Source organism: Pygoscelis adeliae, unplaced genomic scaffold (genome assembly GCF_000699105.1).
Source record: "Pygoscelis adeliae isolate BGI_AS28 unplaced genomic scaffold, ASM69910v1 Scaffold114, whole genome shotgun sequence".
In the NCBI taxonomy this organism is placed as follows: domain Eukaryota; kingdom Metazoa; phylum Chordata; class Aves; order Sphenisciformes; family Spheniscidae; genus Pygoscelis; species Pygoscelis adeliae.
This window is the reverse complement of record NW_008824587.1, coordinates 4,544,248-4,568,072: the sequence shown is the minus strand read 5'-3', so window position 1 is coordinate 4,568,072 and position 23,825 is coordinate 4,544,248. Positions and strand designations below refer to the sequence as shown.

Below are 23,825 nucleotides of genomic sequence, written 5' to 3'. Positions count from 1 at the left end.
TAAAATTGCATCTTCACAGTCCTGTGCTGATAGTCTGGCTGCTACCTGCGTGGAGGCTAGCTCGCTCTCTCTGACCTGTATTGTTAACTGTGTTGCCTCAGTTCAAGGTGTTGTGAGTCTGCTTACAAATGGCAGTAATGTCTTAATTTTTCTGCATGGGACATAACTCGACCTGCAGCCAGGGGGAATGAAAATTCTGCCAGGTGCCAGAGTTACAAAGGTGGAAAAGCAATCTTCAAATTTCAGTGACCTTTTTTTGTCTGTCAACCAGAAATGGTAGTTCTGAAGATTGTAATCTGTCATATACTAGCATTTCAAGACAAAATTTCGATTACCTGCTGTTAATTTCATGTAATTTCTTATTGCTTCAAAGAACAGCTGAACAAAAGCAAACTAAGGGTTGTTTTTTGACCGCTTACAATTTAAAAAACCAAAACCTGAATTCTTAAATAAAGTTTCTGACCTACTTGTTTTTATTCTTTTCCTGCTTGTAGCTACTTTAGTGCTCTTATTCTGGTGGAAGGCATGGAAATTGACTCCCTCCATGAACGTGCTTTGGACGACAGGACAGAAGAGCACAAGTTAGCCAATAATGAGCGCATCCACCAGGTAAAGCACTGGCAGAGTAACCTCTCATCAGGCCTAACAATACAGAACTTGACTGTGATTACCCAAGCAGTGCTGTTTAAAGATTATGTCTGTAAATTTCTGATCCTTGGGTTTGTTGACCAAGTGTAGGAACTAGCATCCACATAACATTCTGGGGCAACAAGGCCAAGTGCAAGGTCCTGCACCTGGGTTGGGGCAACCCCCGGTATCAAGACAGGCTGGGGGATGGAGGGATTGAGAGCAGCCCTGCCGAGAAGGACTTGGGGGTACTGGTGGATGAAAAGCTGGACATGAGCCAGCAATGCGCGCTCACAGCCCAGAAGGCCAGTCGTATCCTGGGTTGCATCAAAAGCGAAGGTACAGTGGGGAGTACAAATTGCAGTAGTCAAAGCTTAAGTGGTGTGATGGTTCAAAGGAACCACTTCCCACCCTCTGCTCAAAAGGAAGAAAAAACAAGAAACAAACAAACAAAAATCAGTCCCACTGTTCCTCATCATACATTGCTGTCTCTGCTACCAGGCAGACACTGTCAAGCTGACATGTAGAGTTCATTAGAAAACACAGAATTTTACTCAGGAATTTTGCAGCGTCCTGTCGAATTCTATAGAACTATATAGAAATTATTCACTAGGCTACATAGGACAAGGGGTAATGGTTTTAAATTAAAAGAGGGTAGATTTAGACTAGATATAAAGAAGAAGTTTTTTACGCTGAGGATGGTGAAACACTGGCCCAGGTTGCCCAGAGAGGGGGGGGATGCCCCATCCCTGGAAACATTCCAGGTCAGGTTGGACGGGGCTGTGAGCAACCTGATCTAGTTGAAGATGTCCCTGCCCATGGCAGGGGGGTTTGACTGGATGACCTTTAGAGGTCCCTTCCAACCCAAACTATTCTGTGATTCTATGATTCTATGAAATTAATTCCTCTCCCCCTTATATTTCCTTGGTTATCCTGGGCCTTTCTCTGAAGAACGATGTGTGCAAAGAAATAGGCATTGTGAAATTTCCAGAAGGGAATGAAACAAAAGATTTGTAGTGTCAGTGCTTTTAGGTCAGAGAACATCTAAGGTTAGATCAACTGTAAGTCAGTAAACCATGCAGAAAAACAGACTGAGGCTGCAAGTATATATAATTTGGTCAGTTGCATGTTTGAAGTGATTATCTGCAAGGGAAAGGTGACTTAGCAGGAAGATGCAATCAGCTATATGCTTGCCGAGTATGAACTTCTTCCAGAAGATCTCAATTATTTTGCTTTTGTCTTGTCTCTGCGCAGGAGATGGACAATCAGCTGCTGCAGTTAGGGGATGTCTCACATCATGCTCCAGTGCTTTTGGCCTGGGCTCTGCTCCGTCACACTGTAAACCCAGAGGAGTCAACAAACATTATCAGGAGAATGGGCAGCACCGCTATCCAGCTGAATGTTTTCCAGTATCTGACAAAGCTTCTACGATCGCTGAGCAGTGGGGGGAAGAATGTGAGTTTCTTATAATCCCATATGTAAGCTCTTGAACGTTCTAACTGCTCCTGATGTAACAATATGATGGGAAGCGGATGATTTTGAACCACTGTTCTTTCGAACTAAATCTGGTTTTAAGCAGAGTATGCAGTAAGGCATGTTTTATCATCTTACCTTCTCTCAGTGAAGATCAGAAATCAAGTTGAAACGAAACAGATTTTTATGCCCAAAGAATAAAAAAAAACTTTCGTAAGTTGAAGAACTACATCTCTTTTGAGCAGAATTTAATCACATTTGTTGATTTGCCTCCAGAAGTGTACTTGCCATTGTCGATCTTGAGTATTAGGTGATTCAACTCTGCGCAATTCTCTGTATATGGTTTCATTAGACAATACCGTGTATGAGAGTAAACTACTTTGTAGGCAGAAACCAGTGAAAGCAAATCCTTTTGATTTCTGTGAACACTGAGTGCTGCTTTTTTTGATGGTTGGAAGGCATTTCTAGCGATAATGGTAGTGGCAAGATTTCTCGTTTCGGTGAAATATTTCATGTTAATGTGGAGCTTAACTGATGACTGCTTCCTGTTCTGCTGCCCCTCTGCTGACTGCAGCAAGGAGGTATGAAAGAGGCAGTTACTCAGTTTGTAAAGCAGACTGAGTACAGTTACAGTGTGTTCTGTAATTCATAGTCTTTCCTGTAATGACCTTGTGTATTCTTTCTTTCCAGTGTACTGCCAGCACAGCTTGTATGTGTATTTATGGACTTCTTTCCTTTGTCCTCACATCACTGGAATTACATACATTGGGCAATCAGCAGGTAAGCATCCAAGGCTCATTGTGTCTGTTACCTCATTTTAAATAATTTGTCACAACTGATGCTGATTACTTTTGTTAAATTGTAATCCTGCAGTTGAGACTGCAAACTTTATGTGACTTAGATAGATCTAAAAGAGTGATTTGCTGCTTTTCCTACTGCATTTACACAATGCAAACTTAGTAAACACCTCTGCAGACTGGCTGATTAATAATGAAAGAGCATATCTTGCACCTGATGTCCTATGGATTTGAAACTAATTGTTGATGTGTTCTTTCCAAAGCAACGGAAATAACACATACTCCATTTCCAAGCTTGGGAAGACATCGTATAGCCCTTTGCAGATATAGTGGACATATTTGTCCTGGCCAATCCATTCATGATAAGGAGCACGGCGTTAGGCTGGCTGTGTGTTCTGGGTTTGGGTGCGTTGGGTGTTTCTGCTTTGATTAGAGGAAGTAGTTACGTCTTGGCTGGTAAATGTGGAAACTTAAATTCCAAAGATGTGGCAGAACTTGGTTGGGATGAAATCCCCATGCGTAAAGTAACTTTTATTTTCTCTGTCGTATCTTCCGTTGAAGGATATAATTGATGCTGCATGTGAAGTTCTGGCAGCTTCCAGCATTCCTCAGCTCTTCTGGAAGACGGTGAGTGTGTTGGCAACTTCTTTGACCTACCTTGCTTATAACTAAAACCTGATAAAAGATCCCCTTTTAGGAAAGGAACAGGCTGATTGTATTTATTTATTTAGTTTCTAGGAGGGCCTGAGGAGCTAGTGTTCGTTTGTATCTATCTTTGATTTACCTTTGCCCTTTCCTGCCTTTTAGGTACAGCCTTGGCTTTACTCTTGAAGGATACTGGAACAAGTTTTAATATAGGTGATAGTTTAAACCAGGGCTGGGGTTGCAAGGATTGAACTAACTGCTGGCAAAAGCATCATGCTTATTTTTTTTGTTGTCACAGAATTAGGATGATATGTAATGCATTATAGACTTACTTCCTGCCTTATACTTGCACACTGCCTCATGCTTTAGTCTGTGCAAGGACTGGAGTGATACTTTTGTGCATGATTAATGTTAAATGTACAACTTAAAAAGGTACTGTATCCTTGTGCTATACTGAGACCATTTTAGCATTTCTTTTTAGTGATATGACATTTGTTTTCTGTTTCCACCACCAGGAACCTACTGCGGGTCTGGGTATTATCCTGGACAGTGTGTGCGGGATGTTCCCCCATCTTCTTACTCCTCTCCTTCAGCTGCTCCAAGCCCTTGTGTCTGATAAATCTACTGCAAAAAAGGTACAGGATCTCTCTTGGTGTTTGGGAGAGGATTTATTTCAAGACAGGGATAACATGCCATGTGATAATGCTGTGTGACTCTTTCTTTCCATTACATGTGCTTATCTCAGTTGCAATCTTAGATAACAGACATTAAGCTTCTGTCAAAGAACAGTGGATAGGGCTCCTTTTTAGTCCTGTGCTGTTGCAGGACACTGTTTTCTGACTTTTAGAAAACTTTTCAACTGTAATGGCTGAAGATTAAGATACTACCTAATTTTTCAGGTTGTACTTTACTCATAAGAAGTTCCTGATTCATTAGGTGAGACTTGTCTGGACATGTGGGCTGTCTGATAATGTTTTGGTAGGGTTGACCTATTAGAAGGATATTGTTCACATCAAGAAAACTTGCCTGTTCCTGGAAATGACCTGGTTGTTTAATTTTTAAGACGGTCTGGCTCTTCGGCTGTATTGTTTAAGTTCTCTCTTTATGCAGGTATACAGTTTCCTGGATAAAATGTCCTTCTATATCGAACTGTACAAGCATAAACCTCCTGATGTGATCTCTCATGAAGATGGCACACTTTGGCGAAGACAGGCTCCAAAGCTCCTCTATCCTCTTGGTAAGGAAACTGCACTTAACCTTTTCTTATTGAAATGTTTTGGGGAATTTAGTTCTTCATCTGGCTTCTAACTCATGGGTAGATTTGTGACTTTATTTCACGTGCTTCTTCAATCTTTAGGACTAGGTCAAACAAATCTGCGGATACCTCAGGGAACAGTGGGCCAAGTGATGCTGGATGATCGGGCTTATTTGGTACGATGGGAGTATTCCTACAGCAGCTGGACACTGTTTACCTGCGAGATTGAGATGCTACTCCATGTTGTGTCAACAGCAGGTGAGATAGGCTGAGAGTATAAAAGAGAATAAATAATTGTTAATCGGTATCAATTTGAGGTTAATAGTAGGATTGAACAGCTCTGAATACTTTAGAAAGAACATGGAATGCTTTCCCAGAAACCTGATTTTTTAATTATTATTATAATACTGCAAAATTCACTGCAAAAGGCCAAGAGCATGTAGTGAGATGAGATAAATTTTAGATGAGGGAAAAGTTGAGATAGATAAAACAAATGTTTTTTGGTATGGGGAATGATCATGGGGATGTGTGGTAAGATTAACGTGCATTGTTCCAGATTTGATTACTGCTTAAGTATGATTTTGCATTCTAGCGTTAGTTTTCTTTACCCAGATGTGATTCAGCATTGCCAGAGGGTCAAGCCAATAATTGATCTGGTTCATAAAGTCATCAGCACTGATGTATCGATAGCAGATTGCCTTCTGCCAATCACGTCGCGAATCTACATGCTCCTGCAGAGGTAAGTCACTGACCGATTTGAAGTCACTAACAGCGGAGGTACCTGAGAAGATATAATGAGCTGGAAGAATGGCTAATTACTAATTTTGCCAAGAGCTTTGCAAGAAGCGTGTCTCAGTGCTTGAACTCCCCAAGACTGGTGTTCAGTTCTCAAGGCTGTTCTGGCTACGTACTGTTTAATGCTTTGATGCAGCAGAATGGCCCCTCTTCCACTTCTTTCCTGAATGTTGTGCAATTTTATCTGTTTAAAGGCATTTTTTATTGAGAATAATATTTACATGGAAGGGGAATAACACATATCATTATACACATATCACACAGTAACTTCCAGGTGTTAAAACAGTTTTACTTATTAACTCTCCTCTCAGGGTTAACTGCCTGGGAATTGATGTTCTGCTGTATAATTATTGTTCGCTGTGACAGTCTGCTGTCTTGCCAGGCTTGCCTCTTGCAGTAAATTGATCTGACTCAGGTGTGAGTGGGAGGTGGCAAGTCTAGACTGCAAGTGCAGACTCTGGTGTCTGTATCTGCCTGGTTAGGTTTTATACTTGTGTACTTCAGTGAGAGAGAAGCTTTTTTGATCAAAACAACAGTATATAGGCTAGACCAGATGGCAGTGCTTTTTATGCATAATATTTCTTTTTCCTAGGCTAACAACTGTAATCTCTCCCCCTGTGGATGTTATTGCTTCTTGTGTCAATTGTTTGACGGTACTGGCTGCTCGGATGCCAGCCAAGGTGAGGAAATGGCCTTCTGGGTTTCCTGGGTTTGAGAACTGGTAGATATGTATATGTGAATGAGAGGGAATATCTGTACTTTTTCTCTTGCAGGTTTGGACTGACCTTCACCATACAGGGTTCTTACCATTTGTTGCCAATCCAGTGTCCAGTATGAATCACATGATTAGGTATTCATGATCCCCCAGTCCCTTTTTTTTTTGCCTAACCTATTTGTAACCTGTCATAAGAACTTTTTGCCAGTGTGTAATCTATCTATCGGACATCTCTCGCTCATGTCAGAGTCCTGTTACTCATGTAATAAACCCTCTTGCTCATTTCACAGTGCAGAGGGAATGAATGCTGGGGGCTATGGAAACCTATTGATGAGCATAGAACAGCCTCAAGGCGAGTACAGTGTTACCATCTCCTTCCTGAACCTGATCACAACTCTTGTCCGGGTGAGTGCTTCTGGAATGGTCTGCATGTGAAGTCAGCTGTAGGCTGTTTTGATAGGAACGTGAAATACAGCCGCGTCTGAGATCCTCTGTGCAACGGGTCTCTATGAGTAATCATTGGTTGACCCTCCCTTCCACGCAACCGTTTGTGCTTTCTCTGTACTGTAATTCTTGCAAAAAACTGTTTTGATTCATCTGATCTACAAAAGAGTAGACGTCGCTTGTAAATCTATGTCCCCATGCTCCATAGTTTTCTCACACTTTAAAGACATAGGGCATATCTTCCTGCAACAGGTTTCTTGTCCTTTTAACCAGAAGGGGGACAATAACATTTCTGTTTCTCCTAGGGACAACTTGGTAGCACCCAGAGCCAAGGACTTGTGCCTTGCATTGTGTTTGTCCTGAAGGAGATGTTACCAAATTACCACAAATGGCGTTATAACTCTCATGGAGTGAGAGAGAAAATTGGTAAGGGTGTTGAGGGGGGAGAGAAAGAGGAGGAGGGGGGGATAAAAAGGATCACCTGTCTTCTCAGAGAATATGTGAATTTTTACTCCTTTTTTATACCTTTTCTAGCAGCCATTTGGGATTTGCTTTGTACATCTACCGGTATTGCTAGGTGCTGTGATTTGTTTGAAAATATTAAGAACTAGACAACAGATCTTCCTGAACTGAGTAGTCCATTTCATCTCTGTTTTAGGATGCCTTATTCTGCAGTTGATCCATGCCATACTGAATTTATGCCCTGAAATGGATCCTCGCAGCAGGTAAGACAGGCGGTGGATCTCAGATCTGCCTGGCTTACAGTGCAGGAGGGCTCTGTTGCTATCTTTTTCTTTCAGTTTTTGAATGTAAATGACTAGGGATGAACTGGCATGGTTGTGTAGTGCTGGTTTCAGCTCTTTTCAGTGTTAACTGAGTACAGGAAGGGTAGAAAAAGATTAGGGACAATGTTTTTTAGAATACCTGGTAAACAGATTTCCTGGGACAGGCTGCCATACACTTTCCTATTTGGTGTATCCACTCTGAAGAAAGTAGAAGGGAGAATAAAGTAGGGGTCAGTGGGGGTGTAGAAATTAAGACTTTACTTTGTGGTAGTTTTCGAAGTGGTAGGTGGGAAAATACTGCAAGTGCTCCTAGTGATGGTGTCCTGTGTTGTTCGTTTCTTACAGCAATGCCCCCAGCCTTCAGTCCTTGTGCATCTTCAGCTTGGCCAACACTGAAGCAGGGCAAGCTGTCATTAACATCATGGGAATTGGTGTGGACACTATTGATATGGTAATGGCCTCCCAGTCTAGTAGGTGAGTGGTGTGTTTCGTTTCAGCGGTGTGAGGAAAGAAGCAAAAGATAATAATTTGAAATGTAGATTTAATTGATTGCACTTAATGGGGAATCAGCACAGCAGCTAGCCATGACAGCCTGCCTTGTATGGTCTGGAGGAACAAGCCTTGTTTGTTCCAGGTCTGTATATAGTCTTTTCTGTACACTATCCATTTCATGCAGTTGTTTTAGTTTTCTATTTCTAAATGACATTTGGAGCATGCTGGTGGGTGTAAATGTGCTCAGTTGTTTAACGGTTGCTAGCAGTTACATTTTTTTAATAAAGAACTCACTTGAATGCAATTTATAAGATTGCATGAGTGAATTGAAAGCCAATGTTAGAAGTTTTGTGTCCTCAAGTAACACCAGAGTTCAAGTGAAGCTATGCTCATGAATAAATTGTAATAAAGCTTGAACTGTAATTTTGGAAGTGCTAGGGATAATCAGTCTTTTCAGGGTGGTTCTGAAGGCAGCTTGAAGTATTCTGGAAGTATTGAAGATGTCTCCAGTGTTGAGTGCTTTAACCTCCTTATATGGCTCTCGCTGAGGCTTGAATCTCTCTCCTTTCCTCTGTTCTCTTTTCCTGGCCAACCTTACTTGACACGTAGCCAGCCAAACTTGCTAGCAAGTTGTTTCTGATAGTCTGCCATTTTTTTTTCCTTCAGAACAAGTCTGGAAGGGAATCCAGACTTGTTAAGGAGAAAGTGAGACCTCTCTGAGAAATCTTTTTGGCTTTAATGTCTCTTCAGAATGTTTATCTGATAAGGAAAATCTTAGGAAAATACCAGACATAGAGCCAGTTTTATCTCTTCATCCAGTTTTGGTACACTATAATTTCTGTGAGATTGGTTCTGTGAATGTTTCTTCCTCTGTCTTAACATGTTTTAAATTGCTGTATCCCAAAGAGGGAAAAAGAAAGTGACAGTAGGCTGTCAGGCTATTCTTTTTTGTTTGATGCTGAAAACCTGGGGCTGGGTAGACTTTTTTGTGGATATGTGGGGGTTTGTATTTCAGCAGCTGTTATGTGGTGACATGACAGTCTGAGTAAAAATGTCTTATAACCCCAGATTGACAGAGTATAGAATTGCCTCTTTGAATGTTGTGCAAATAAATGTCGGTTGTCAACACTGTTACTTACTTCGTTTTCTTCTTGGAAACACAGTGATGAGGCACAAGGCCAAGGTCAACTGCTGATCCAAACAGTTAAACTGGCATTCTCAGTTACCAATAATGTCATCCGGTTGAAACCCCCCTCTAGTGTGGTATCTCCATTAGAACAGGCACTTACTCAGCATGGTATGTATTTCTCCATGGGGACAGCCTGGGCAGCTATACTTTTTTGTTATTTGCAAATAGTCGGTGTGTGTCTCATTACAAACAGTAGTTAAGATTTCAAGGTTCCAAAAAGCGGTTTCTTGGGATGGCAGAAGACCTCTTCTCCCTCCTCTAAGGCGTTCTTCTCCTCTGGGACAGCTTCTAAAGTATTAAGCAAACGTGGCTTGTTCTTTGCTGCTTTGTAATGGGATGGGTGTAATTACAGAATACAGTAAATCAGCTGCCATTAGTACCTCTGCCTGGGCCCATGCCTCGTTCTTTTGGAAGACTGACCTAGTTCTGACTTTCTGTTGTGGAAATCATTATTGGGTAAATAGTTACATCTTGTTGCAGTTTCTTCTCTTTGATTTTACTTGTGTTCTCTCCAGGTGCTCATGGAAACAATCTTATTGCGGTCTTGGCCAAATACATCTACCACAAGCATGACCCTGCACTTCCACGCCTGGCCATCCAATTGCTCAAACGACTGGCTACGGTAAGATGAGACTCACACAAGTGCTCCTTTGCTTCTCCCCTTGTGACTGATTCCACCACTAAAATTCTTTCAAGATTATCTCTTCAGGCTTTTTTGTATCAGCTTAATGCAAGTCAGTTGAAGGCAGTGTGGACTGAAAGCTGTGAGGTAGAACACATTAAAAATCACATAAAGGGCCCTTAGTTTTTTAACGTAATCCTCTGCTGTTTCAGAATTCACTCAGTCGCTGAGAGGCTTCACAGGAGTGGGGTGTTTTCTGCAAAGTATTTGCACCTCGAGTTGATCTCTTTCCACTTTTTTGAGCAACTTTCTCAAGTCACACTCTCAAATACCGTTCCTACAACTTCTTAACTGGAACTTTAACATCCTACTGGGAAGAGGATCCTATTTAAGTTTTTATCAGGAGCTTTCAACTTTGCCTTTTAGATTTAACTCTTTTTGGCTACTAAACTTCTGAGAATGTATTTGCGGTTTTATTAAAGCATATAAATCCAGCTCTGGGTTTATTTATTTCAAGAAACATTATTCCAATACTGTTTTTCTTTGTCTTTTCCAGTTTTGTCATAACCCTTGAGAAATAGGTGAGGGATAGAGCAGAATTGCCAAAGAGGAAAATTTGGATCACTTTGCAAGTTTCTTCTGCTTAATGACAACAACTTACTTTTGAGTTCCCTCAATGTTTGTAGATTCAATATCAAATATTTTGGAGTTTCAATTTGAAATGCAAATCACCTTTTATATAGAGAAGAAGCGTTCTGTAGAGTTTGGTTATTCTTGCTTCTGACGTTTCTTTCCTTTTGCAGGTTGCTCCCATGTCTGTTTATGCCTGCCTTGGTAGTGATGCTGCTGCCATCCGTGATGCCTTCCTCACCCGCCTGCAGAGCAAGATTGAGGACATGCGTATTAAGGTCATGATCCTGGAATTCCTCACAGTTGCGGTGGAGACACAACCTGGGCTCATTGAGCTGTTCCTGAACTTGGAAGTGAAGGATGGCAGTGACGGGTCAAAGGTAGAACAGCAGATATTTGCCCAAAGACTCGCTAGTTTTTTACTGTAGCATTCGTAGCAGTCTTATGGCACTAGGCTCTAAAATCTGATAGTTCTTACGTGTAGCCTGATGTGCTTAATGTAAAGATAAATGTAGCTTGTGCTTGCAGTTAATGGATGTGCTGCTATCCCGGTTTCACTTTTCCCTATAACCAAAGAGAAACTTTCCCCAGTGTTTCAAGGCAGATACCGAGTTAACATAAGAACATCTACTGGGTCAGACCAAAGATCCCTGTGGCCCACGCTCTTGACTCTGACAGTGGCCAGTCAGTGAGAAAGCTGAAGATTGAGGTACAATGGACAATATCAGTTTTCCAGAATACCCGTTCTGGTGCTTCGCAGTTCAAGGTCTTCTTGGGTTGGGACCTTCTGAAGGCACTTGGTCTTACTAAGTCTTAGCTTAGCTCATTTTTTATTTCCCTAAAAATATTTCTTTTTCTCTCCTGTGTTATGACTGCATTCCTTGTAATTATATACAAAATATATGATGGCATCATGTACTCAAGATTTATTTGTGTGTGTATTGTTCAAGTGGAATCAAGCACATTCTGCTTTAATAGGTACCTACATAGTGGTTCTGTGGCGATGTAAACTCTCGTTTCCTTTTGCTTTAGGAATTCAGCTTAGGGGAGTGGAGTTGCCTCCAAGTAGTCTTAGAGCTGATAGACTCCAAACAACAGGAGAGGTACTGGTGCCCTCCCCTCTTGCATCGTGCTGCCATTGCCTTCCTGCATGCTCTGTGGCAGGACCGTCGGGATAGCGCCATGCTAGTTCTGAGGACAAAGTGAGTTGTTGTTTTTCTACAATACGTTTTCCTTCCTTTTTTCCAAAACACTTTTTCTTTGGTTCATCAGACTTTTCAGGGACATTTGCATCTTAGTCTTTGAGTGCCCTGGTAAGGGTATGCACTGTATGGGCTTTGAACTTAGTCTCTCAGGAAAGAAAATGAGAAGCCTGTATGTGCATGTTCAGAACCAAATCTACTTCGTTCTGTATATAAGCTTGTATTTACCAAAGCATATTTTCTATGAAGTTTGGAACAGTCAAAATGCTGCTAGGCATGTGGCATGGGGGAGATAACTGATTTTACTTCTGTATATATCTTTTAGGCCAAAGTTTTGGGAAAATTTAACCAATCCCCTCTTTGGGACCCTTCCTCCGCCTTCAGAATCATCAGAGGTGAGTTACATCCAAATAAAATGAAGGTAGTTATGTACTTCTCAGAAAAGGTTTCTAAGTGATGTATGTGGCTCTTCCCTCTGCTTGCAGTTTTCTAAAAGGAAGTACGATCAAGTGGTTTAAACACAGCCAGGAGATGAAGTGAATGCTTTCTTGCTTTGCAGAGACTGTACAGCCATGAACTGTCTTCTGAAATTCTCTGCTCTTTATTCACATATGAAACAAAAATAGATGTTACCTAGCATCTGTGGTGACACTCTTTGGAAGATACGCTGTCTGTAGTGTATCCGTACTATACCTCATGTGCTGTTTGGCAAAAGAAACTCTCCTCTTTTTTTTTTTTAGGCAGAGCTCAGGCTGACTAGTATTACAGAGGAATCGATTAGGTTCTTGTTATTCTTCCTTTCTGTGGGAGTTTTCCCTTCATTATGAAAGTCCTGTGCTCTCACTTGGAGTGCTGCTTTGAACACAGCATTCTTTCCTTATTATCACCAGTCCATGGTCAAATGACATAACTACTGCTATTGTGGGAGAAGCAAGTCTTCTGCAAAACTGAAGTATCAGTCACTGCAAGTGGATGGGTAGGGATGAATCAGAATTCCACTCACCCTGCAGAAGCTAGGTGCTCAAATTTTGCTTTTTTTTTTTTTTGTCTTTATAGCTCAGTGTCTTGGATACCTGTGCCTTAATCATGAAAATCATCTGTTTGGAGATCTACTATGTTGTCAAGTGAGTCTTTGGTAGTCTCTCCTTCGTCCCTGTACTTTTTAACTATCTAAACTGTGTGTGTTAAATCTTGATAGACCATGCAGGCTTTGAGGGACAAAGTACATGTAATCCTGTGAAAATGTGGGAGGAACGGTGATTTATAAACAAATCACAAATGTGCATCTGAGATTCTTGCAATCACCAATTGCAGAAAGAGATGTTACAGTGTTTCTGCAGCCTGTAGGTGAGAATGTTAGTATTAGTATTTTCCTTGTACCGTGGAATGAAAATATACAGTATTTATTAAAACTAATTGTAAACTAAGCTAAGTACACCTACTATAGTGATTGCTGAATAACATTTTAGTAGTTTTCTCCCATTCATTTTGTTTTCCTGAACATAACTGCCCTTTAATATGTTGAAAAGTCATGATTAACTAAAATCTCTTAAGAAAAAAAAAAAATCCTAGATTTTCTTCAGGGATCATGTTTTTCCTTCACATTTGATGCAAAAAGTGGGATTCCCTGCACAGGTCTAATATGTGGAATAACCTTCACTTGCAAGCTGTGTCCTTGGCTTTCCTACCTGAATCTCAGAAGAAGTATATTTTCTGACCAAAGAATAAATGAAGATAACTTCTCCTCTTGATTTGGTCAGGGGCTCACTGGATCAGTCCCTGAAAGACACGCTGAAGAATTTCTCCACCAAAAAGCGCTTTGCCTATTGGTCAGAATATGTGAAGTTACTGGCATATCACGTGGCAGAGACAGAGGGTAGCAGCTGTGCCTCCATGACAGAATATCAAATGCTGATCTCAGCCTGGCGGATGCTGCTGATAATCTCTACTAGCCATGTAAGAGCTACCTCTAATCTTCATGATAATCTGAAATTAACATTTTGAATGATACAATGTCAACTTCTCAGGGCCAGCTAAGCCATAATAAAGAATTCACTGTTTTTTCTTTCAATTTGCTTGCATAGATGCTTATAGCACAAGTTAGCATGAGTGTGGTACAAGAGGTTAGAGTAGGTGGTGTTTTGCTGTTTGATCAAAATTAGTATATTGTCTGTCTGAGCAGAGGAGGGAGGTAGTAAATAATTTCTATAGCAATTCTAAGTAATTCTGAAGAGATTTTGCTGAGTCAAGTGAGGTGGGGATGTACCATCAGGGAAATTAGTCATTGCCGACTTCTTGTCAACTGTTAATGTAATACTTCAGTGATTTCTGTAAAACTGCATCACTCGGCAGCTATAAAATTTGGTGAATTCTTAAAGTAACAAATTTAAACAGTAGACTGATGTTAGACTGCTAAGAAGGTGCATCTTTTGTTGTGCTTGATTGATCTCTGTCTTTGTGGATCTTAGGCGGATATAATGCATCTGACTGATTCTGCAGTTCATCAGCAATTGTTTCTGGATGTACTAAATGGGACCAAGGTTTTGGTAGGTGCTGCTTCCTGTCAGTTCTTTAATTTCCCAATTGCTCATCTCTTTTGTACTGTGAGGAGGTCTGTTGCAGCTGCTTGCTATCGTAGGTTTTTTAGATCCTGTGAAATTGGGCTGAAACAAAGTCTCTCTCCCTGAATTGCTGAACTTCTTACAAATCTTTATTTTGTATGTGTTATTCTTGTCATCGCTGGGTGACCCTGCCCAGGGTCCTGACTCTGGTTCCCTCGATACTGCTAGCTGCTGAAGAACAAACCTGGTCATTTGGTGGCGGTGCTTGGGCTGAGGATTTAAGTGTTCTTACATATGACTATTGCAACTGTAACTCTTGCGGTATTTCCTCTTAGCTTCTAGTTCCCATGTCAGTATCCTGTCTGCAGCTGGGGTCTATGCTATGTACCCTTCTTCTGATCCTGCTAAAACAGTGGAAGAGGTAGGTATTTTGTTTGGATAATTAGTAGTCACTGCTAAGTATAAAAACTTGGGAGATTATGTTTAAGTGTTTTGCTCTAGTGAGATTCCCTTAGTGATTCGGGGAGGAAACTGAAACCTTATCGTAGAATTCTCTTTTGGGATGGCAAATGTCTGTAGGTTGTCGCTGAAATCTCTTGTAGTAATACATTTATGGTTTGGCTTCCTGCTTGCTGGTGAAAAGTGTATCAAAAAAGCTTTTGTGATAGTCCTGCATTCTCACTGTACTGTGGAATGTCTTTAGTGAGATCCAGGTGGTGACTTAAACTTTACTTGGAAGAACTGCTTTTATTTGTGTGGATCATGTAACTTACGATACGCACAGCTCAGTCAAGCCAATATATTTATTGAGGGATCTTGTCTAATCTGAAGAGCTCTCCCTTTTTGTTGTCAGCGAGTTGGGTTCTGTGGATAAAATCATAAACTCCTTGACGCAGATTCTGGAGGGAGTACTACAGGCAGATCAGCAGATGATGGAGAAAACCAAAGCCAAAGTGTTCTCAGCTCTTATCACTGTGCTGCAAATGAAGGAGATGAAAGGTGAGGTGGTGTATGTACAAGTGTCAAGAGCAGGGCTGCCATGGCTGAATACACCCTAACACTCTAGCATTTCCAAGATAAAAATGCTTTTGGTGTTAGTAGTAGTAGTACAGAGTGCTGAATATAGTCACCAACCTGTGGGACTTCTCTACTTTTTTTCTTACTGGTTTTAGCTGGTTTTAGAAAGAGATGAGGTTTATCATTCACAGTATGCGTAAGTCTTCCCCTTCTCTTGTCTTTCCCCAACAATAACCCCTATATTTGATCAGTTTGATAGAGACAAGGTAGGTTTCCCATGTGTTTTTGAAAATAGCTTAGCAGGTGTGGGAGGGACACCCTAGTAATGCCATCTCACAGAGTGATTGTAGAGCTTAGATTCTGACATGAATTTCTAGTTAGAGAGAACAAAAGACCCAAACACAAGAAAGTCTTCTGAGGGTACATTTTGTTGCAAACCAGAGAAACTAGTCTGGTCGTTACTCCTGTCACTTGTGGGACATCTTACATTGCAGTAGCACTTGCAGACCCTCAGTGGAATCTGAGCAGTATTTCTCTGTACAACCCATGCAAAGGCAACTGTGGTGTTGAGAAGTGTATCAGCTTACCTTTCTGTGTAGTCCTTGTCCCACTGCTTGGGCTCTGCAAGCCTATATATTTTGGAAAATAAATAGAAAGTGGAGGGTTGGGGGTTTTTTTAAATGTTTTTCTTTGCCTTTGAATTTGAGTTTCCAGTTATGCTGGTAGAAGGTGGTGCAATTTATTATAATAGTTTTGATGAGAATGTAGCATTTATACGGACTCACAGAACATAGACTGCACCCACTGGCCAGTACCAGCAATCTGGAGAAATGGGTAGGAAATGCTGTAGTGAGCAGTTACGGAATAATCTGTCCATAGTAGTGCTTGATTTGTGTCTTGAAATGTCATGAGTTTATATGACTTCTTGGGAAAACTACATTTTTATTATCCAGATGACCGTCTAATCCCTTATTATATCCTCCTAGGCTTAATCATCTAACTTAGTCACAGTTCCTCCCATTCTGTTTTGTAGGTTTTGAAATGAAAATGGAGTAAATACTAACTCCAAGAAATGTGGCCCAGTGATGTTATCAGTTAAACTGGAAACCTAAGTACAAGGATTGTGTGTTAATTGTTGTCTCTTCTGTGTGTGTCACAGTGAATGAGATCCCACAGTACTCCCAGCTGGTGTTGAGCGTGTGTGAAACACTCCAAGATGAGGTCATTGCGCTCTTTGATCAGACTCGACACAGCCTGACGTTGGGAGATGCTACAGATGACAAGGACAGCATGGAAACAGATGATGCCTCCCGAGTTAAACACAAGGACCAGCGAGATGGGGTAAAGGACCTGTTCATCTGCTTTGCAGCCACGTTTCTTCTCTCTAGGCAAAAGTTCCGTGTATGTTTGGAACAACTTTCCCTTGCTGCCTGCTGCCTTCAAAGGAAGTTTCGGCAGTTTCTGTCTCAGAATTACTCCATGTCTTTTTGGCACGCATCAGTCTGGGAAATTGACTGTTGCTGCCTCTCTTTCAGATCTGTCCTAAAAATGTCACAATTGCTAATACAGCCAGGAAGGGTGCAGAGTGTAATGTGAGGGGTGTCTTAGTTTATGATTCTGAGAATGATTGAACTTTAGGCTGTGTTAGTAAATGCTTTCAGGATTTTCTTGGTATACATGTCAAGCTTATACCTCGTTCTCCTATCCTTGTCACTGCAGGTATGTGTTCTGGGTCTGCATCTGGCTAAAGAGCTCTGTGAAGTTGATGAAGATGGAGACTACTGGCTACAGATTACTAGGAAAGTCCCTGTGCTTCCTACTATCTTTGCCGCGTTGGAGATCAGCCTGAGAGTTAAACAAAACCTTCACTTCACAGAGGCCTCATTACATTTACTGCTGACCTTATCAAGGACTCAACAGGTGAGTGATGCAGAGAAATGAGAGCATATAGCTATACATTTTTAATAGGAACTGTGTATCTCATTATTCTGTCTGCGATGCAGCTGAACAATGATCTGTAGAGAAAGGGTTTTTTTAGAGGCTGGCAAGCAGTAGGTCCCGTATGTACGCCTGCTTAGTTTGCCTTGTTCTTCTTGACAACGGGATGTCTCGGGTGGAAGAGCTGAGCCAGCCAGAGCAGACCTGTAATTTAGAGCAGGCACTTTCACTGCATGTATTCTTCTGCAAAGCAAATTATCCCCCTCCTAGTTAAAACAGCTTTAAGTGTCGGAACCTGCTTTGTCATTAGTTGCAATAAAGCGTTATTTATCTATTACAAATTCAACTTTGTCTGGGGCTTTAAGTGAAAGCAAGGTCGTTCCAAAGTCAGCCCTTTTCAAAGATTATGTATGTACCAAACCAGGTGATATTGAAATGGAATTCATAGTACAGTTACTCAGGTTAGATTTTACTGGAAGAACAGTGTTGCTTTTCTTGATACTGAATTTTTAACAACGTAGAAGAAGGGTGTGTAGATGAAAGTTCTCTAAAAGGGTGGTGACAATGCAAAGGACAGAAATATCTAATGCAAAATAAGTCTTTCTGGTCTCAGAGAGGAGACAGACTTGCAAATTTAACAGTAGTTTGTTCTGTTTTGTAGGGAGCAGCAGCAGTGGCTGGAGCTGGTGTCACACAGAGTGTCTGCCTGCCCCTCTTGAGCGTGTACCAGCTCAGCACTAATGGAGCCATTCAGGTGGGTGCTACTTCCTTTTGGGTGGGAATACGCCAGGAGAGCTTGCCATGCCCTGCCTTGCAGGCCGTGGTTGGAGCAGAGCCTTCCTGGCCTGGGAAGGACAGCAGGCACCCTTTCAAAATGGTGTGAAGGGTTTGTGGCGTGTGCCACACTGGGCAGCAGTGTAAATAAGTAATTTATTTTTGTATCTGATTTGTTCAGACATCTGCTTCATCTCGAAAGTCTCTGGATGTCCCCTCTTGGCCTGGGGTCTATCGTCTCTCCATGTCGCTGATGGAACGCCTTCTTAAAACACTTAGATACAACTTCCTGACAGAAGCACTGGACTTTGTTGGTGTCCATCAAGAGAGGATTCTTCAGGTATGTCACATACTTCCTCTGTGATGGTTCGCTTGGCTTTTGGGTTGCAATAGCAGTGGAAACATGTCAGAAAGTGCAGAAGCGTGGAAAAGAGGCTCCTGCCTCAGAAAGATTTACGGTGGAAATAATTCAATAGTGGGAGAAGGAGGACAGAATATACAAGCCATGCGGTCAGGCAGGGATGATTGTTATGATGCTTGTTAGAGCTGGGCAGTCACCATCTGTTCATCCTGTTCACTCTTGGCATTGTAACTTTGCTACAGGTTTAATATGCCCACTCAGCACAGTAGCAGAAGTGAGAGTTTGATGGGAACTCACTTAGTGGCTGCCTGCTCTGGAAAGAAAATTATGAGAGCTGTTCTTGGAGGTGGCTTCAGCTCAGCCTTGCTCAAATAATGAAAATGCTGTGGTTGGGGTTCAGTCACCATTCACGTTGGCAAGCTCTCATGTCCTGCAGTACTGAAGTACCTGTACTGGCTGGACTGTGTCAGTGCAGATGTGCTGAAGAGTCCCATTTGTACATAGGTGCTGAATTCCCTGTTTATAAGCATGCTCCCTGGACAAGCAGCTGTCTTCTCGTATGGCAGCATAGCTCGTGAAATGCATTGGCCTCTGACTAAGAATATAAAGTGCTCTGAGTCTGACCCATGTGCTGTGCGGCTACGTTCATGAATGCATTTGCTGTCCCTAAGGGCAGATCCTCTGCATCTTCAGCTTTTTCTTCTGGAGGAGGGAATGGGATTTTTGTGATTTAGCTGTCATTGCCCTGATTTACTTCTTTCTCCTTTCCAGTGCCTGAATGCAGTACGGACAGTACAGAGCTTGGCCTGTCTGGAAGAGGCTGATCACACTGTTGGCTTCATTCTTCAGCTCTCAAATTTCACAAAGGAGTGGCATTTCCACCTGCCACAGCTTATGAGGGACATGCAGGTAGGAATCAGGATATTGCTGTGGACAATACATTGCCTTGGAGCACAGGGATTTGCATGTGTTAAGAGGCACGCTGGCACTATATAAATGGCACTATACCACCTTTTTATTACTGCTCTTTTAATAGGAACTACTGCTGAGGTCATTTAAATGTCTGTTCTGTCAGTACCTTGTCTGAATTGAGTGAGCAAAGATAACTGTTGGGGACACAGAAATGATAGGTTGGAAAAATAACTTGGGCAATTCAATGTCTTACTCTCAGTTCTCAGTGCCAGATGACCCAAGAAAATACTGGGAAATCAAGAGACTGCATTGATCCTTTATGATCAGTGTTCTGTCTGACTGGATTTTCTAACTTCCACCAATGGTAGTGAGTAGATGGGTTTTGAGCTTTTAAGAGATTTCTACCTCACCTTATTTATTTCAGGTGAATCTGTGTTACCTGTGTCAGGCCTGTACCTCCCTCCTGCACAGCCGCAAAATGCTCCAGCACTACCTGCAGGTGAGGATGGGGACCCTAAACCAAACTGTAAGTTAGGAATGTTGCATGCCCATGCTCCCTGTTAAAAGGCAAATATTCAATATCCAGGCTCTTGGATACTGAATTGCTTGTCGGTAATCCTAGTGGTGATTATTGACAACCATCAACAGTTAGGATTTGCATTTCTCCACAGCAAAAAAAAATGTGCAAAGAGTAGTCTGGACTCTTAAAAACTCTGGACTGTGTAAAGGCAGTCCTAGAGAAACAGCAGCCTGTGTCTGAATGGTGCTGTTATCATTTTATAGCTGACTACGCTGCAGCAAGAAAGCTGCATTGCTGTAGTACTCTGTAGGTGCCGTTAGTTAAGCCACTGTTGACCTGGTGTCCTTGATCTGATTTAACTTGTTTAAGAGAGAGAGCTCTTGTTCTTGGGGAATCCTTAGGTTGATGAAGTGGAGATGATGCATTGCTACTGATGTGTTATTTCAGCATGGCTAAGGCTTGGTGTGTTGATTAGAGATTCTTTTTCTGGAATGTGGAATCTAAATAGCCTCTGCAGCTGCCTCCCTGCAATGCAGTGCCTCCCCCGATGCAGGCTGAGTGTAGATTCTCATGCTTCTAGCAGGTGACAGACTTTGGGTGCCTTATTTCCTCATTCCTTTTGTTCATAGCATTTTTTTTTCCTGAAAGTAGTGCAAAATAATCATATCTGTATTCAAGACTTCCTTTTTTTCTTTCTCCACAGACAAAAAATGGTGATTCTCTTCCATCAAGTGTGACTCCACGAGTGCAGCGTAATCCCCAAGCCTCCTCCAAACATCCCAGCCCTGAATCAGAAGCAGCAGAGCAGAAAGCACTGCTTACGGTGCAGTACAGCCTCTTGAAAATCCTCAGCAAATCTCTTGCCGCCCTGCGCCATTTCACCCCTGACGTCTGCCAGATCCTCCTTGATCAGGTAGAGAAAGAGCAGAGATGCTGCTCCCTGAAGGGGGGAGTTTCCAGCATTTCAAGTGGTGTTCTGGGTCTACGCAGTGAGGCACATTCTGTCCTGCTTGAGACAGTGACCCCACCATACATCTGTCTGCTGTTCTGCTGTACAAAGCAGGAAGGCAGAACACAAGGAATTCCCCTTATAAATCAGGCACCGATCAATGTGAAAGGAAGGCTTGGCTGGGCTTTTGCGTGATCTGCACGACGCTGTGTTCGTGTAACCTTACTGGAGCAGACTAAGAACCCAGCTAGGTTTGTATCCTCAGTATGTCACTCTTCAGAAAAGACATCCTCTTGTTATCATCCTGCGTCGGTGTGACCTAGTGGCTGGTCTCCACGTTCAGAAAAGGAAGGTTTAATCCTTGATTCTGGCAGTGTCCTGCTGCTAGCTTTTGGACAGTTAACTTCCTTTTCCTGTGCCTCTAGGTACGTATGCCTGGGCTTTTGAAAACAGTCTGGAAACAGTCATTACTTTAGCTTGCCACTTGGTGGCAAGCTGTACGGCTTGGGAGTTGGAGAAGGTTCATATATGCGAAGGGAGCCATGTAGTAGTCTGATCGTGCAGTACTGTACAGAACGCTCTCTACTGCTCCATCTGTATAGTTGAGACTTGGGAAATGATCTCGGTGCTTCTAGTTCTCCATACAAAAAGTGTGATATAGGGACTAGGTATTCCTGTTACTATGACAATAGCATACTCATGGCCTCAGGGGTCACTCACTCCTCTTTCTGTTTCTCCACAGTCACTGGACCTTGCTGAGTACAACGTGCTCTTCGTTTTGAGTTTCACCACACCAGCCTTTGATTCAGATGTCGCACCTTCCTTCGGGACCCTCCTTGCCACAGTCAACGTGGCCCTTAACATGTTGGGAGAGGTACTAGCCATTTCTCTGGGAGAGCACAGCAGTTGCAGTGATCTCAGAGCACTCATTCAACTGATATTTTGAAGACTAGGAGTATTTCCTCTTTTGTATCTCCTGTCTCTAATGCCTGCCTTTTTTTCCCCTCTCAGCTGGATAAGAAGAAGGAACCTTTCCCTCAGGCTGCAGGGCTGAATATGCAAGAGGGAACCAAAACCCTCAAGTAAGTTTCTAGCTGTTTGATTTAGTCATGGCCAAGGGGCAGAACCTAATGCTCCTCAGATCAGAACTGAGGTTTACAGGCATTCACGTAGCCTCAGAGCTGCTCAGTCTGAATCCAGGGAGTTCAGATAGCCCATCAGAAGCTCTCCAAAGCAATCGGATTTTTTTGGGAGGGTGTGTGAAGCCATCCCATCCTAAGATGCAGTGTAGAGAGTTGTTTGATGCTTACTTACCAGTATATTTAAATCAGACTTCCCTGATGGCCCACAGGGGTTTCTGCTCTGCAGACCATAGCTTTTGGGTATCGCTGCTGGAGATACTGTGATCAGTAACAGTGTTCCCTCGTATGCACCCTGTGAGTGAAGTCTTTCTAAGAGTGTTTGACCTTGAAACTAGAGCGTGCTGACCTTTTTGGCTCCTGCTGACCTTTTTGGCTCCTGCTGATGTGCGTTTCTTTTGCACAGGTCTCTTCTCATGTTTACAATGGAAAACTGTTTCTACCTGCTCATCTCCCAGGCTGTTCGGTACTTGAGAGACCCAGCTGTGCATCCCCGCGATAAGCAGCGGATGAAACAGGAGCTCAGCTCTGAGCTGGTAAGCAGCTTGTACCATCCTTTCTCGCTGTTCAGTATAAATGTGTCTTGTGGGAGAAGGTCATTTGTCTTTGGCTGCCCAGTAGAGCCCGTTCCCCAGCATGAGTCAACAGCCTTACGCGTCTTGGGCTGCACCTCCTGGTGCCTGTTCCTGTGCCACTGGCACCTTGTTTGGGGAGGGAGAGGGGCGTGTGTTTGAAAGAAGCTAACTTGTCACATGCTTCTAATTTCAGAGTACGCTGCTCTCCAGCCTGTCTCGTTACTTCCGCCGCGGGGGTCCCTCTTCACCCGCCAGTGGGGTTCTTCCCTCTCCCCAAGGGAAGTCTGCCTCCAAGCTGGGTCCTGAGGCGCAGGAGCCTTTGTTTCAGCTCGTGCAGGCCTTTGTCCGGCACGTGCAGAGATAGATTCTATCCTGCCCCTGCCTCCCTTTTCAGGACTTGCAGCAGAACGATTCACGTCCACCACAGAAGGCATCACTTTTGGCAGAGCTCGTAACAAGGAGTGGGAAAGGGAGGGAGGCCTGGTGTGGGCAGTGGTGTAAACCGAGCTGTAACATCAACAGCGAGATCCCGTTGAACTCTTGCAACCCAGTAGCGGAGTGAATGTAAGGAGAGCCGAGAGCGGCTCTTCAGCGATGAGCCCACGTGCACAGCCTGCCCGCTCCACCTGCTAGAGCATCCTGGCTGGGTACAAGTGCTGAACAGTCAAAACCTTTATTTTTATAGCTTGTACCTCAGCTGGGGAAGCTGTGGCTGGATGGAGAGAGGAGACAAACTTTCTGCTGGGCATTAACTCTGCTCTTAACACAAGGTGCAACCTGCCTCTCCCTCGCAGTCAGAGCCCAGTTAAGGCACAACCAAGGGATCAGCCAGCAATTCAGAGACCATCTTTCTACTGCTATTTTTGTACTGAATGGTTCAAGGCAAGATGGTGTATGTGTGCTCACGCCTTCCCTTCACCCTGCAGTCTGTGTGTTGTGTGTGTTTCTGAAGAGCAAGGCCTCACTCAAGGTTTTTAAGTCAAAATTCCATTGCTCCAGTCTTGCAGATTTTTGTAACTGTGCCCTATTTATACTGATATTAAAACCTTTATAGACAGCAGCTGGGTTCGTGGTTTTGTGTTGGGCATAGCAGCCTGCAGCACCAATTCTGCATCTTTTCTGTGTAGTAGTTCTGCTGCATCAACTGGGCTGAAGTCCTAGCTAACAGTGACGCGAGCTGTGGCTTGCGAGCGACGATCCAGATACCGTTTGAAGCGATTATAAGCAAAGGTTGATTCCCTCGGCTCTCCCACACCCACTCTCTCTCTCTCTTACTCTCATGTTGGGGAATTTGTAGGAGGTTTTAAACGAACATCACTATAAAATACTCCTCAGGAATGATTCCTCTGCACACGATGGTGTGGACCATGCGCACGGATTACTCTGTGCACAGGTCCAAGCTGCTACT

The 23,825-nt window shown here is 42.8% G+C and overlaps 1 protein-coding gene across 1 annotated transcript in view; it reads left to right on the top strand.

Moving 5' to 3' along the window:
• NUP188 (nucleoporin 188kDa) overlaps positions 1–23,477 on the top strand; it is a 28,388-nt gene extending 4,911 nt beyond the window's left edge. The window contains exons 10-44 of the mRNA XM_009322191.1: positions 495–609; positions 1,882–2,082; positions 2,791–2,880; positions 3,459–3,524; positions 4,058–4,177; positions 4,653–4,779; positions 4,900–5,055; positions 5,410–5,536; positions 6,185–6,272; positions 6,366–6,442; positions 6,598–6,712; positions 7,057–7,177; positions 7,410–7,476; positions 7,882–8,010; positions 9,192–9,325; positions 9,733–9,839; positions 10,643–10,849; positions 11,502–11,671; positions 11,997–12,066; positions 12,728–12,795; positions 13,432–13,627; positions 14,140–14,217; positions 14,568–14,653; positions 15,086–15,231; positions 16,409–16,590; positions 16,969–17,169; positions 17,849–17,941; positions 18,143–18,301; positions 19,094–19,231; positions 19,659–19,733; positions 20,458–20,667; positions 21,446–21,577; positions 21,715–21,785; positions 22,249–22,378; positions 22,611–23,477. Coding sequence (XP_009320466.1) covers positions 495–609; positions 1,882–2,082; positions 2,791–2,880; positions 3,459–3,524; positions 4,058–4,177; positions 4,653–4,779; positions 4,900–5,055; positions 5,410–5,536; positions 6,185–6,272; positions 6,366–6,442; positions 6,598–6,712; positions 7,057–7,177; positions 7,410–7,476; positions 7,882–8,010; positions 9,192–9,325; positions 9,733–9,839; positions 10,643–10,849; positions 11,502–11,671; positions 11,997–12,066; positions 12,728–12,795; positions 13,432–13,627; positions 14,140–14,217; positions 14,568–14,653; positions 15,086–15,231; positions 16,409–16,590; positions 16,969–17,169; positions 17,849–17,941; positions 18,143–18,301; positions 19,094–19,231; positions 19,659–19,733; positions 20,458–20,667; positions 21,446–21,577; positions 21,715–21,785; positions 22,249–22,378; positions 22,611–22,781 — 4,423 coding nt within the window. The 3' untranslated portion in view covers positions 22,782–23,477. The remainder of the gene's footprint in view (positions 1–494; positions 610–1,881; positions 2,083–2,790; positions 2,881–3,458; positions 3,525–4,057; positions 4,178–4,652; positions 4,780–4,899; positions 5,056–5,409; positions 5,537–6,184; positions 6,273–6,365; positions 6,443–6,597; positions 6,713–7,056; positions 7,178–7,409; positions 7,477–7,881; positions 8,011–9,191; positions 9,326–9,732; positions 9,840–10,642; positions 10,850–11,501; positions 11,672–11,996; positions 12,067–12,727; positions 12,796–13,431; positions 13,628–14,139; positions 14,218–14,567; positions 14,654–15,085; positions 15,232–16,408; positions 16,591–16,968; positions 17,170–17,848; positions 17,942–18,142; positions 18,302–19,093; positions 19,232–19,658; positions 19,734–20,457; positions 20,668–21,445; positions 21,578–21,714; positions 21,786–22,248; positions 22,379–22,610) is intronic.
• The last annotated feature ends 348 nt before the right edge of the window (positions 23,478–23,825 follow it).